Below are 13,260 nucleotides of genomic sequence, written 5' to 3'. Positions count from 1 at the left end.
TGATGCCATTACAATTATATTAGGAAGAAGGGGAAGGGCAATGGTAGATTTGCTCCTCTGTATTTGGAGTTCTACCTCATTGATCAATGCCATAGGTGAGCTTTATCTTCCTTGGAAGTATTTTCACTTTGCTTAGGTATGTCGTCATATGTATGATGTTTCTAGGTATTAAGCACTGAACCTATTTCTCTTTAGTTCAGCAGTTTTTGTTGCCCTCTCTAATGATGTTCCTTGAATTCAGGTGCATTAGCGTTATACTACACTAGATTGTGATTTAGGCTTTAATTGTCAAATAAGCTTATTAAACAGCAAACATTAGGTAAACAGGTGTAGTGATTCAACAGAAGATCTCTGGTCTGATCTGCTTCAGACAATCTCCAAATTTCAGCCAGGCAGGTACATCAACACACAGACTGAAAAAACTTCAGTGAGATGAGGCCAGATATGAATTGTTAAACTCTGTTAGCTTCAGTTCATCCAAAGCGCTGTTGCCTGCAGATTCACGAGCATACCTTTACAACTAATACTCTTGTTACAATATTTTGGTATATAGTTTTATTATATTACATTATATAGTTAAACTCTCTTCTAAAATGTAAGCATCAATAACTTTGTATTATCTGCTTAAAGGGAAGAAAAACAAATTGCGAGTATATTACCTGTCCTGGTTAAGAAACAAGATATTGCACAATGATCCTGAAGTAGAGAAAAAGCAAGGCTGGACAACAGTTGGGGACTTGGAAGGATGTGTACACTACAAAGTTGGTGAGAAAATCTTCAAAAATCTTCAAAAAACTCAAAAAGTAGCAAAGTTGCAAAAACAATTGACATGTCCTGCAGCATTACAAATTATGTGAAATATACATTATTTTCATCTGTCATTGACCTGTAGTATTTGTGTGGGTGAAGTCCTTTTATTAAATCAGTTTTTGGCATTATGATACATAATTGAAAATATTATTGACACGAGTGCTGCTGGAAATGCTGATGTTGTGGCGAAGGAACATTGTGAAGAAGAATTCATGTGCTCAACTCTACCTGGCTGTGCCTAATATATTGTGTGCAATAAGTAAAAACGAGGAAATGTACATTAGATTTAGTTCATTGTAAGCTTGGGTACAGAAAACAAAATAATAAATGGGAAAGAAAGGTGGGATTGGACAAGAGGCAAAGATAAAGGAAAACCATTTTGTTTTAATTTTTAAAAAAAGATACAGCACTAATTAAATTCTGAAAGAATGAGATTCTGTCACTGGAATTTTCCAACTCTTTCACCCCCACCCCCGGCCACCCCGACCGTGAGGTGGGACCGCCGATCCATTGAAATCTCCATTCACATCAGCGGCACTGGAAGATCCCACCGGCATGAGGGCTGGAAAATACCAGCTTGTGTTTGTGAAATTAAATTTTCAGTGTTCGAGAAGTTGTTGATAATTATGGTTTATCACGCCCTTAAAAATTCATTTATACCAGAATGCACAAGCCCTACCCTTTTCTTATATGTTTACTGAGTAAACATTGGCTAAGTACTCGATACGAACATATGAATTAGTAGCAAGAGTAAGCTATTCAGCCCCTTGGGCCTACTCTGCCATTTGATAAAATCATGGCTGATCTGATTGTGACCTCAATTCTACTTTCCTGACCACCCCTTTTGTCTCCCTTGTCAATCAACAAGCTATCTAACTTTTGCCTTAAAAATATTCAATGACCTTGCCTCCACTGCTCCCTGGGGAAGAGAATTCCATAGACTGATTACCCTCTGAGAGAAAAGAAATTCTCCTCATCTCCATCTTAAATGGGCAAACCCTTATTTTAAACTGTGACCCCCTAGCTCGAATTTCTCCCACAAAGGGAAACATCCTTTCAGCATCCACCCTGTGCTATGCCTGCAAACTAACTTTTTGTAATTCATGTACCAGAACACCCAGATTTGTGTATTACAGGGTTCTGAATCTCTAAAGAATCTTTTTTGCCTTCCTGCCAAAGTGGACAAGTTCACATTTTCCCACATTATATGCCATCTGCCAAATTTTTTGCCCACTCACTTAACCTCTTTGCAGACTCCTTATATCCTCACAACTTACTCTCCTACCTATCTTTGTGTCTTCAGCAAATTTAGCAACCATACATTCAGTCCTTTCATCCAAGTCATTGGTACAGATTGTAAATAGTTGAGGCCACGCGCTGATCTCTGTGACACTCCAGTAGTTAGAGCTTGCCAAATCAGAGATGGCCCCTTATCCCTACTCTCTGCTTCCTGTTAGCTAACCAATCCTCCACCCGTGCTGTTACGACCAAGTCCAAAGGGATGAATAAATTCACCTCTCTTTGCCTCCTAAAGTTGGTGATAATTTTTAGAAAATTGAGATTTTTCAGTATGTGCTTGATTATATGTAAACTATATGAAGTAATAAGCCAGACAGATCTCTTGGGTTAACAAGGAGTTAGTTTTATTGTTTAAAAACTCACTCAGGTAAAAATATAAGATACCCCTGACGCCGAGTTTGGGTTCCGCCAGGGCCACTTGGCTCCTGACCTCATTTACAGACTTGGTTCAAACATGGACAAAAGAGCTGAACTCCCGAGGTGAGGCAAGAGTGACTGCCCTTGACATCAAGGCCGTATTTGACTGAGTGTCACATCAATGAGCCGGAGCAAAACTGGAGTCAATGAGAATCGGGGAAAGATCTTCGCTGGTTGGAGTCATACCTAGTACAAAGGAAGATGGTTGTGGTTGTTGGAGGACAATCATCTCAGCTCCAGGACATCACTGCAGGAGTTCCTCAGGGTAATGTCCTCGGCCCAACTATCTTCAGCTGCTTCATCAATGACCTTCCTTCCATCAAAAGGTCAGAAGTGGGGATGGTCCGGATGATTCCACAATGTTCACCATTCGCAGTGACTCAAACTGAAGCAGTCCATGTCCAAATGCAGCAAGCCCTGGACAATATCCATGCTTGGGCTGACAAGTGGCAAGTAACATTCACGCCACACAAGTGTCAGGCAATGGCCATCTCCGACAAGAGAGAATCCAACCATCGTCCCTTGATGTTCTATGGCATTACCATCACTGAATCCCCCACTATCAACATCCTGGGGGTTACCATTACCCAGAAACTGAACTGGACGAGCCATATAAATACTATGGCTACAAGAGCAAGTCAGAGGCTAGGAATTGTGCGACGAGCAACTCACCTGCTGACTCCTCAAAACCTGTCCAAGGCACAAGTCAGGAGTATGATGGAATACTGCCCACTTGCCTAGATGAGTGCAGCTCCCACTCAAGAAGCTTGACCCCATCCTGGACAAAGCAACCCGCTTGATTGGCACCACATCCACAAACATTCACTCCCTCCAGCACCGACGCACATTAGCAGCACTGTGTACCATCTACAAGATGCACTGCAGGGATTCAGCAAGGCTCCTTCGACAGCACCTTCCAAACCCACGACCACTACCGTCTAGAAGGACAAGGACAACAGATAGATGGGAACACCACCACCTGGAAGCTCCCCTCCAAGTCACTCACCATCCTGACTTGGAAATATATCACCATTCCTTCACTATCGCTGGGTCAAAATCCTGGAACATCCTTCCTAACAGCACTGTGGGTGTACCTGCACCACATGGACTGCAGCAGTTCAAGAAGGCAGCTTGCCACCACCTTCTCAAGGGCAGCTAGGGATGGGCAATAAATGCTGGCCCAGCCAGCAAAGCCCACATCCTGTGAATGATTTTTTTTTAAAAAAGAATCCTGCAACATGCACTCACTGGCAAAACAGACCAAGTTACAGGATGGAGGAAGTGGAATTGATAAAAGTTAAAGTCCATTAAAAAAATGTTCTGATTGTTCCTTCAGTGATTCTGAAATTCCAGTCATGATGCAGCCGATGTAAGCTGGTTGTTTTTCTGGAATCTCTCTCAAACTATAATCTGTCTTTTTCCAAAGTGGATGCTATGACACTTAAAGTTCCTTTAGATTAATATTCTTTCTCTCCCTGATATAGTCCTAAATGCTTCGTCCTCTCTCTTTAATTTATCACATGACCCCTCACTTGATCCCTCGCCACCACTATCTAGTTTGAAGCTCCCCTCTACCACCCCAGTTATATGACTCGCCAGACCACTAGTCCCAGCACAGTTTGGCTAAAGACCGTCCCAACTGTACAACTGCCCCTTTCCCGGTACTGGTGCCAGTGCCCCATGAATCGAAACTCATTTCTCCCACACCAAACTTATTTACTCTACGCCAATTTGCTCATGGCTCAGGTTATAACCAAGAGATTAATACCTTTGAGGTTCTGTTTGTTAATTTAGCCCCTTGCTGCTCATAGTCCCTCATCAGAACCTTTTTCCTAGTTCTTCCTATGTCGTTGTTACCAACTTGGACCACGACAATGGAATTGTTCCCCCTCCCACTGAAAGTTCCTCTCCAGCCCATAGCAGATGTCCTGAACCCTTGCACCAGGCAGGCAGCACAGTCTTCTGGACTCTCGCTCTCGGCTACAGAGAATGGTGTCTATCCCCCTAACTATACTGTCCCTGTTACCATTACATTCCTATTGATTCCCCCCACTTAAATGGCTTCCTGTACTACGGTGCCAAGGTTAGTTTGCTCATCCATCCTGCAGCCATCGCTTTCGTCCATACAAGCTGCAAGAACCTCGAACCTGTTGGACAATTGCGAAGGCTGAGGCTCCTCCCCTCCTACCTTCTTGATCCCCATATTTGCCTCACTTGCAGTTACACCCCCCTGTTCCTGACGATGGGCCAAATTAGAAGACCCTAGTCCAAGAGGTGTGAATGCCTCCTGGAACAAAGTGTCCAAGTACCTTTCCCCCTCCCTGATACATCGCATGTCTGCGGTTCAGACTCCAGCTCATCAACTCTGAGCCAAAGTTCCAGGAGCCACGGATACTTACTACAGACATGTTTGCCTTGGATCACACTGGAGTCCATGAGCTCCCACTTGCTGCTGTTGCAACGCATCGCATGCCCTGCCATCTTTGTAATGTTTTAATTAACCAATTACTTTACTTTAAATTTTAATCGGTGCCTCTAGTTCTGCTTATACTCTTATTTCAATTAATGTTCTACTTTCTCCAATCGAAGTTCCCTAGCTTAGATAAGAGAAATAGAAAATACTCACCAGCTGATCACTACCTGCTTTCCTGTGATGTCACATCTCGATTTTTCTTTCCGAGTGCGGCTCTGACTGGCCCCTGGTTCGCAACTTTATGCCCCGCTCCTCTCGAAGTCTGGCTGCTTTATGCCCCGCTCCTCTCGAAGTCTGGCTGCTTTATGCCTCGCTCCTCTCTAGGTCTGGCTGCTTTATGCCCCGCTCCTCTCGAAGTCTGGCTGCTTTATGCCCCGCTCCTCTCGAAGTCTGGCTGCTTTGTGCCCCGCTCCTCTCGAGGTCTGGCTGCTTTGTGCCCCGCTCCTCTCGAGGTCTGGCTGCTTTGTGCCCCGCTCCTCTCGAAGTCTGGCTGCTTTGTGCCCCGCTCCTCTCGAAGTCTGGCTGCTTTGTGCCCCGCTCCTCTCGAAGTCTGGCTGCTTTGTGCACCGCTCCTCTCGAAGTCTAGCTGCTTTATGCCCCGCTCCTCTCGAAGTCTGGCTGCTTTATGCCCCGCTCCTCTCGAAGTCTGGCAGCTTTATGCCCCACTCCTCTTGAAGTCTGGCAGCTTTATGCCCCGCTCCCCTCGAAGTCTGGCTGCTTTGTGCCCCGCTCCTCTCGAAGTCTAGCTGCTTTATGCCCCACTCCTCTCGAAGTCTGGCTGCTTTATGCCCCGCTCCTCTCGAAGTCTGGCAGCTTTATGCCCCGTTCCTCTCGCAACTTTATGCCCCGCTCCTCTCGAAGTCTCGCTGCTTTATGCCCCGCTCCTCTCGAAGTCTCGCTGCTTTATGCCCCGCTCCTCTCGAAGTCTGGCAGCTTTATGCCCCGCTCCTCTCGCAACTTTATGCCCCGCTCCTCTCGAAGTCTGGCTGCTTTATGCCCCGCTCCTCTCGAAGTCTGGCTGCTTTATGCCCCGCTCCTCTCGAAGTCTGGCTGCTTTATGCCCCGCTCCTCTCGAAGTCTGGCTGCTTTATGCCCCGCTCCTCTTGAAGTCTGGCTGCTTTATGCCCCGCTCCTCTCGCAGTCTGGCTGCTTTATGCCCTGCTCCCCTTGAAGCGGTGAGGCTCTGATGTAGAGCAGTCTCTGGAAGAGTAAGGTAACTCAGAGCAAGGTCCAGATTTTCATGTTTAACTGTGCATGTGCTGACTCTGGAAATTGCGGTCTGATTTACCATCAGCATCACCATTATTCTCAATGCAAAATAAGGACACCTGATTTTGTTAAAAGGCTCTTCTCTCTTTCCCCTCCCAATTCCCCTAAGCTTCATTACATATTTCTCAATGTACAAAAAGATTTTAAAGCAAATTTTCTTTATTTTCCCATCTTTCCTGCAAGAATCGGTTTATGCTGGTAGTCAGTTCCACCCTCTGACACAATCTGGTTTGAGCACCTACTTTTCATGTTTTTTATTAGGGATTAAACATTTTTTGTACAATAATCGGCCCATTGCATTATGAACTTTATAGTGATCAGCTAGAGTGACATTGTAAATTGTGTGTATTGCCATGTAGCTGGGGGAAGAGACTTGAAAGAAATGGAGAAGCAAAAGTGATTTTTAATATTGTTGAAAAACATCACGCTTTCAAAAAGGAAGTTTCTCAATGTGATTTCTTCTCTCCTCTCCCTTCCCCCTGTTCCACATGCCAAATCTTAACAAACAAAAGCAACTGCTGGAAATACATTGCAGTCCATTGGCATCAGAAGAGAAAAAAGATAGGATTAGAGCCTTCTAATAAATGCCAGGATGTTTCTTTTGATCTTTGCTTTACAGAGAAAGATCACAACTGAATGACCAAAGAGTCAAACTACCATAAATATGAGACATAGAAGGATCTATGATAGAGGTTCTAACCAGATGATGAATATCTGAGGAACGTTTACAATTGAATTTTATTAATACACTTGACTTTTTTGTTTGCTTAATTTCAATGTTTAAATATTTATGTGGATTGGGAAAAGGATTTAGAATTTTTGGTCCGCTAATGTTAAACTGTGGTAGGAAGAATAAGATGTCCAGATACTGCTTGGATAATAAGAATCTAAATGAGGTAGAGTCAGGGTTGCAGATAAAGAAATCACTAAAAGTAGTGATGCAGGTTAATAAGATCTTTTGTAAAAAGGGAAAAAACAAACCAAGTAGTGAGGTTCATTTCTAGAAAGAAAGAATAGAAAAGCAGAGAGATTATGTTAAACTTGTACCAAACCTTGATTAGACCACAGTGGGAGTACTGTGAACCATTCTGGCCCCATATCATAAAAATGATATAGAGGCACTGGAGAAGATGTAAAAAGATTCACAAGGATGATACCAGATCTGAGGGTTTATACTTAACAGGAAAGGCTGAAAAAGCTGGGGCTTCAGTGGAAAAGAGAAGGCTGAGAGGCCCTCTTTAAAATTATGAAGGGATTTGATGAAGTAGATATAGAGAAGATAGCCCCTAATTTTAGCGGAGGTATTGATATAAGATAGTCACCAATAGGGATCATGAGAAGCCGCTTTTACCCAAAGAGTAATAAGAATGCTTACTAAGCTATCATTTAAAAAATTGGAGCAGGTGTATACCATATAACCCATCAAGCATGCTCTGTCATTCAGTACGATCATGGCTGAACCACTACGTCAACTCCATTTTCCTGTCCCATTCCCATATGCAGGACAAGGGCAGCAGATGCATGGAACACCACCACCTGGAAGTTCCCCTTCAAGGCCCACACCATCCTGACTTGTAACTATATTGCCGTTCCTTTACTGTTGTAGGGTCAAAATCCTGGAACTCCCTCCCTAATAGCACTGTGGGTGTACCTGCACCACATGGACTGCAGCGACTTAAGAAAGCAGCTCACCACCTTCTCGAGGGCAGTTAGGGATGGGCAGTAAATCTTGGCTTAGCCAGATACGCCCACATCCCGTGAAAGAATTTTAAAAAAGCATTGATTCCCTTAGTGCCCAAGTAACTTATCAAACACAGTTCTGATTATACTTATCAACTGGGCATCCACAACCTTCTGGTCTAGAGAATTCCAAAGATTCACAATCCTCTCAAGTGAAGAAATATTTCTTCATGGGGAGGAAGTCCACCCTTCTGGAACTGCCAGCCAATCTGAATGGGCAGCAGCGACAGTAGTGCGCTAGTGGCTGCTGCTGGGACTGCAAGAGGAGGAGGAAGAAGGTCCATGGATCCCAGAGATGGGCACGTCCAGGGTCTTGGACAGGGAGGGTTTGAGCAAGTCAGGAAGCGGGGTGGGTGGTGGGTTTAAGGGTGCATGTAGATCAGAGGGTGGGGGGGGTTGCTTCCACCTCAGGGAGGCATTGTATTCTCTCTCCCTCATTTTTTTGTCCCGTGGGATTACATTTACTACCTTCTAATCTACAGGGACCATTGTAGCATCTAGGAATTCTGAATCCATCCACTAACTCTCTAACCACCCCTTTTAAAACTCCATAAAGTATTGGCCACCAGGCCCAGGAGATCTGTCAATGTTCCAGTACTTTTTCTTTGCTGATAATTATTTTAAGTTTCTCATTCTCGTTATACCCTTGGTTTTCAAGAAGTAGTTGAGGAAAGTAGGATAGATGCTTTTCAGAGAAAGTGAGATAAGCACATGGAGAAAGGAATAGAAGGATATGATGACAGGATAAAATGGAGTGGAAGGAAACTCGTGTGAACCATAAACTCTGGCATAAACTGCTTGAACTGAAAAGCTTGTTTCTGTGCTGTAGGTGTATACGCAATAAAAATATTGCTAGATAATGTGAAAAGTATTTCACTACGTTTTAACTGAGATTTGTTGAAAAAAGAGATGTCTCATTTTTTTTCAGCAGTATTCAAGTTCTGTACTACCGAACGACTATTAACTGAGATTCCTGTCTGACTTCCTCTTACCAGACATTCAATATCCTTAATAGGCATGCTGGCTTATGTTGAAATTGCTAACCTTTTATTTTGCATTGTACATACCCTCAGAACATTACTAAATTCTAACTGTCAGGAAGTTGTCTTAAAATTTTTCTTTTAACTTATGCTGGATTGTTATTGAGTTATATCCATGACATTGACATATGATATCAATTTTAAAATTGACATAGATAAAGTAGTGCGATCAAACCTAAATAGCTTTGTGAGCATTGAAGGGTTAATGAGGCATCTTTGGCTCTTTAGGTTGAAATTTTCATGCTTAAAAGTGAAATCTTTTCTGAGATTTCATTCGTCAAATCTTTGGTTTCCCAAAGTTGTTTAACAATTGATGACAATGCAGCACTTTTAATTTTCCAAGATATTTGCAGATATTAATGCTTCCTTCCCATGATATTTTCAGTTTTCAGTTACTTCAATCCTTATCCATTCTATCACATTTCTGTTTTTTGTAAACTTTGTTACTGCATCAGTCTAGCTTGGTAGTTGAATTAATAACCCTACTTAAAGCTGCTTAATTAAAATAAGCTGCGGATGTTTTACTTCTGTCTATACAATACTAAAAATTAATTTCCTTTTCCAGTAAAATATGAGAGGATCAAGTTTTTAGTGATTGCTTTGAAGAATTCTGTGGAAGTCTATGCATGGGCACCAAAGCCATACCACAAATTTATGGCCTTTAAGGTAAGTGGTAACTGCGGAAAATATTTGCCATAGTTTTAGTTCGTAGTTGGTGTTAGCCGTGGCCCAGATAAGTAGCACTCTGGTACTGAGTCAGAAAGTTGTAGGTTCAAGTCCCACCCTTTGAGACTTGAGTCCAAAAATCTACCCTGACATTCCAGTGCAGTCCTGAGGGAGTGCTGCACTATTGGAGATGCCGTCTTTCAGATGGGATGTTAAGATGAGGCCTCGTCTGCCCCCTCAGATATTTAAAAGATCCGATGGCATTTTTTTGAAGAGGAGCGGGTATGTTATGCTGGTATTCTGGCCAATATTCACCCCTCGATCAATATCACGAAAACAGATTATCTGGTCATTATCACATTGCTGTTTCTGCAAGCTTGCTGTGTGCAAATTGGCTCCCTCATTTCCTGCATTACAACAGTGACTATAGTTTTTTAAAAAGAAACTTAATTGGCTGTAAAGTGCACCAGGAAACACTAATTTAAATACAAGTCCGTTTATGTTTTTGGAAAATTTATGTTATGTCAACTGTAGTGACAATTTTCTACAAGTACTACCTCTATAATTGGATGACATGGGGCTAAATTAAAAAGATGAACCATAAAGATGATTATTGCATCACTATCTGAGCCACAAGTTAAGTGGCATTGGGTCGTTAAGATCAGAGTTGAATGCATGGCTTAAGGATTGTTGTGGGGAAAATGGGTTTGATTTCATGGGGTGCTGGCACTTGTGCTAAGGAAAGAGGGAGCTGTTTGGTTGGGAAGGGCTTCTCGAAAACCATGCGGGGACCAGTGTCCTGGTGAATCAAGTAACTAAGGCTGTAGATACTACTTTCAACTAAACAATCGGGGGAGGGCTTAAGTGAGGGAAAACTTAGAAATTTACTGAAAGGGCATGGGTAATGATAACCAGAGTGTGGCAGGAAGAGTTAGTGTACCACCATAGCATCAGAGCAGGGAAAATGATAAAAAGACAGAATTACAGATGTCTTATTTAAATGCAAGCAGCATTTGTAACAAGATGGATGAATTGATGGCACATATAGAAATAAGTATCATCTGATCACCATCTGAGAGCCATGGTTGCAAGATGACCAAGGGGCACTAGACATTTTGGAAGAATAGAAAGAAAGGAAATGGAGGTAGGATAACTTTGTTTACAGAGGATTAGATAAGTACAGAACTGAGACATGATCTTGGCTCGGAAGATCAGATGTAGAATCAGCGGAGTGGAGATAGGAAATAGCAAGGGAAAAAAGTCACTGGTGGAAGTAGCCTATTTGACCCATAGCAGGACTGCCGGACATAGCATTAATCATGAAATTATGGGGGCTTGTAAGAAAGGTACTGCAATAATCATGGGCATCTTCAATCTTCATACAGATTGGGCAAATGATATTAGGAAAGGTAGCCTTGAAAAACAGTTTTGTGGGAACAGTTTCTTAGAATAATACATTGTGGAATCAAATCAGGCTATCTTACATTTGGGAACGTGTAATAAGATGGGATTACTTAATGTTCTAATATTAAATGATCCTCTAGCAAAAAGTGATCATTGCATGATTGCTTGCCTCAATAATAGTTATACCTCCTTGGCCTTCTCTACCTGTCTGCAGCCTTTGACACGGTTGACCATATCATCCTCCTCCAATGTCTCTACACAATTTTCCAGCTAGTTGGGATTACTACCAATATAGCTGCCCACTTGGCTAAGTGGGCGCAGCTCCAAAACCACTCAGGAAGCTCAATGCCATCCAGAACAAAGCAGTTCACTTGATTGGCACTACATCCACCACATTAAATATTTACTCCCTCCACCACTGGTACACTATGACTGCAGTGTGTGCCATCTACAAAATGCACTGCAGCAACCTGCTGTGGCTCCTTCGACAGTACCTTTCAAAAGCATGACCCCTACCACTTAAAAGGACAAGGGCAACAAGTGCATGGCAACACCACCACCTCTTGTGGGAAGAGCATAAGTAGAGGCCTTTAATTAGATGATCAGCAAGAAACACAATAGGGAATTCTGTCAAAGAATGGTGAAAGTGTGGAACTCAGAATCACAGAATTTTCACAGCACAGAAGGAGGCAATTGGGCCCATCGCGTCTGCACTGGCTCTCCAAATGAGCTACTTGCTTAGCACCATTTTTCCGCCGTACCGTTTTTCCGCCTTCTGCATATAACCCTGCATATTGATCCTTTTCAAATAAGATTCTAATTCCCTTTTGTAAGCCTCAATTCAACTTGCCTCCACTACAATCTCAGGCAGTGCATTCCAGACCTTAACCATTGGCTGCGTGAATTATTTTTTCACATATCACTTATGCAAATTACCTTAAGTCTGGACCTTCTCCTTCTCAATCGTTTCACAAGTGGGAACAGTTTCTCCTTACCTACTCTGTCGAGACCCCTCATAAATTTTGAATACCTCTATCCAAATCTCTCTGTGCCTTCTTTTCTCCCAAGAAAACAGTCTCAACATCTCCGATCTGTCTTCATGGCTGAAGTTCGTCATCCCTGGAATCCTTCTCGTGAATCTTTTCTGCACTCTCTCCAGTGTGTTCACATCCTTCCTAATGTGCAGCGCTGTGAACTGGATGCAATACTTCAGCTGAGCCCAAGCTAGTGTCTTATACAAGCTCAGCATTATCTCCTTGCTCTTGCACTTCATGCCCCTATTAATAAAACCTAGGATAAAGCATTAGCTGCTCTCTCAATCTGTCTTACCACCTTCAGTTCCTTGTTTTTATTCATTTGTGGGCACCATTGGCTCGGCCAGCATTTATTGTCCATCCCTAATTGCCCTTGAGAAGGTGTTGGTGAGCTGCCTTGAACCACTGCATTCCCTATGGTGTAGGTACACCACAGTGCCGTTAGGCAGGCAGTTGCATGATTTTGACCCAGCAACAATGAAGGAACGGCAATATGTTTCCAAGTCAGGATGGTGAGTGACTTGGAGGGGAACTTCCAGGTGGTGATGATCCCATGTATCTGCTGCCCCTGTCCTTCTACATTGTAGTGGCTGTGGGTTAGGAATGTGCTGTCTAAGGAGCCTTGGTGAATTTCTGCAGTGCATCTTGTAGGTGGTACACACTGCTGCCACTGTTCTTCAGTGGTGGAGGGAGTGAATGTCTGTGGATGGGGTGCCAATCAAGTGGGCTGCTTTGTCCTGGATGGTGTCAAGCTTCTTAAGTGTTGTTGGAGCTGCACCCATCCAGGCAAGTGGAGAATATTCCATTACACTCCTGACTTGTGCCTTGTAGATTGTGGACAGGCTTTGAGGAGTCAGAAGGTGAGCTACTCGCTGCAGGATTCCTAGCCTCTGACCTGCTCTTGTAGCTACAGTATTTATATGGCTAGTCCAGTTCAGTTTCTGGTCAATTGGTAGCCCCCAGAATGTTGATAGTGGGGGATTCAGTGATGGTTAGATTCTCTCTTGTTGGAGATGGTCATTGTCTGGCACTTGTGTGGCGTGAATGTTACTTGCCACTTGTCAGCCCAACCTGGATGTTGTCCAGGTCTTGCTGCATTTGGACATGG

At 43.2% G+C, this 13,260-nt stretch overlaps 1 protein-coding gene across 11 annotated transcripts in view; it reads left to right on the top strand.

Annotated features, from left to right (window-relative positions):
- LOC144682835 (mitogen-activated protein kinase kinase kinase kinase 4) overlaps positions 1-13,260 on the top strand; it is a 337,463-nt gene that overhangs the window by 309,807 nt on the left and 14,396 nt on the right. For all 11 annotated transcript variants that reach the window (XM_078545618.1, XM_078545613.1, XM_078545610.1 and 8 more), the window contains 2 exons: positions 631-765; positions 9,614-9,714. In XM_078545618.1, coding sequence (XP_078401744.1) covers positions 631-765; positions 9,614-9,714 — 236 coding nt within the window. The remainder of the gene's footprint in view (positions 1-630; positions 766-9,613; positions 9,715-13,260) is intronic.

This window comes from Cetorhinus maximus, chromosome 7 (genome assembly GCF_964194155.1).
Source record: "Cetorhinus maximus chromosome 7, sCetMax3.hap1.1, whole genome shotgun sequence".
NCBI classification, from domain to species: domain Eukaryota; kingdom Metazoa; phylum Chordata; class Chondrichthyes; order Lamniformes; family Cetorhinidae; genus Cetorhinus; species Cetorhinus maximus.
Note: the sequence above shows the minus strand (reverse complement) of the source record. Positions and strands in the feature narration are given on the sequence as shown.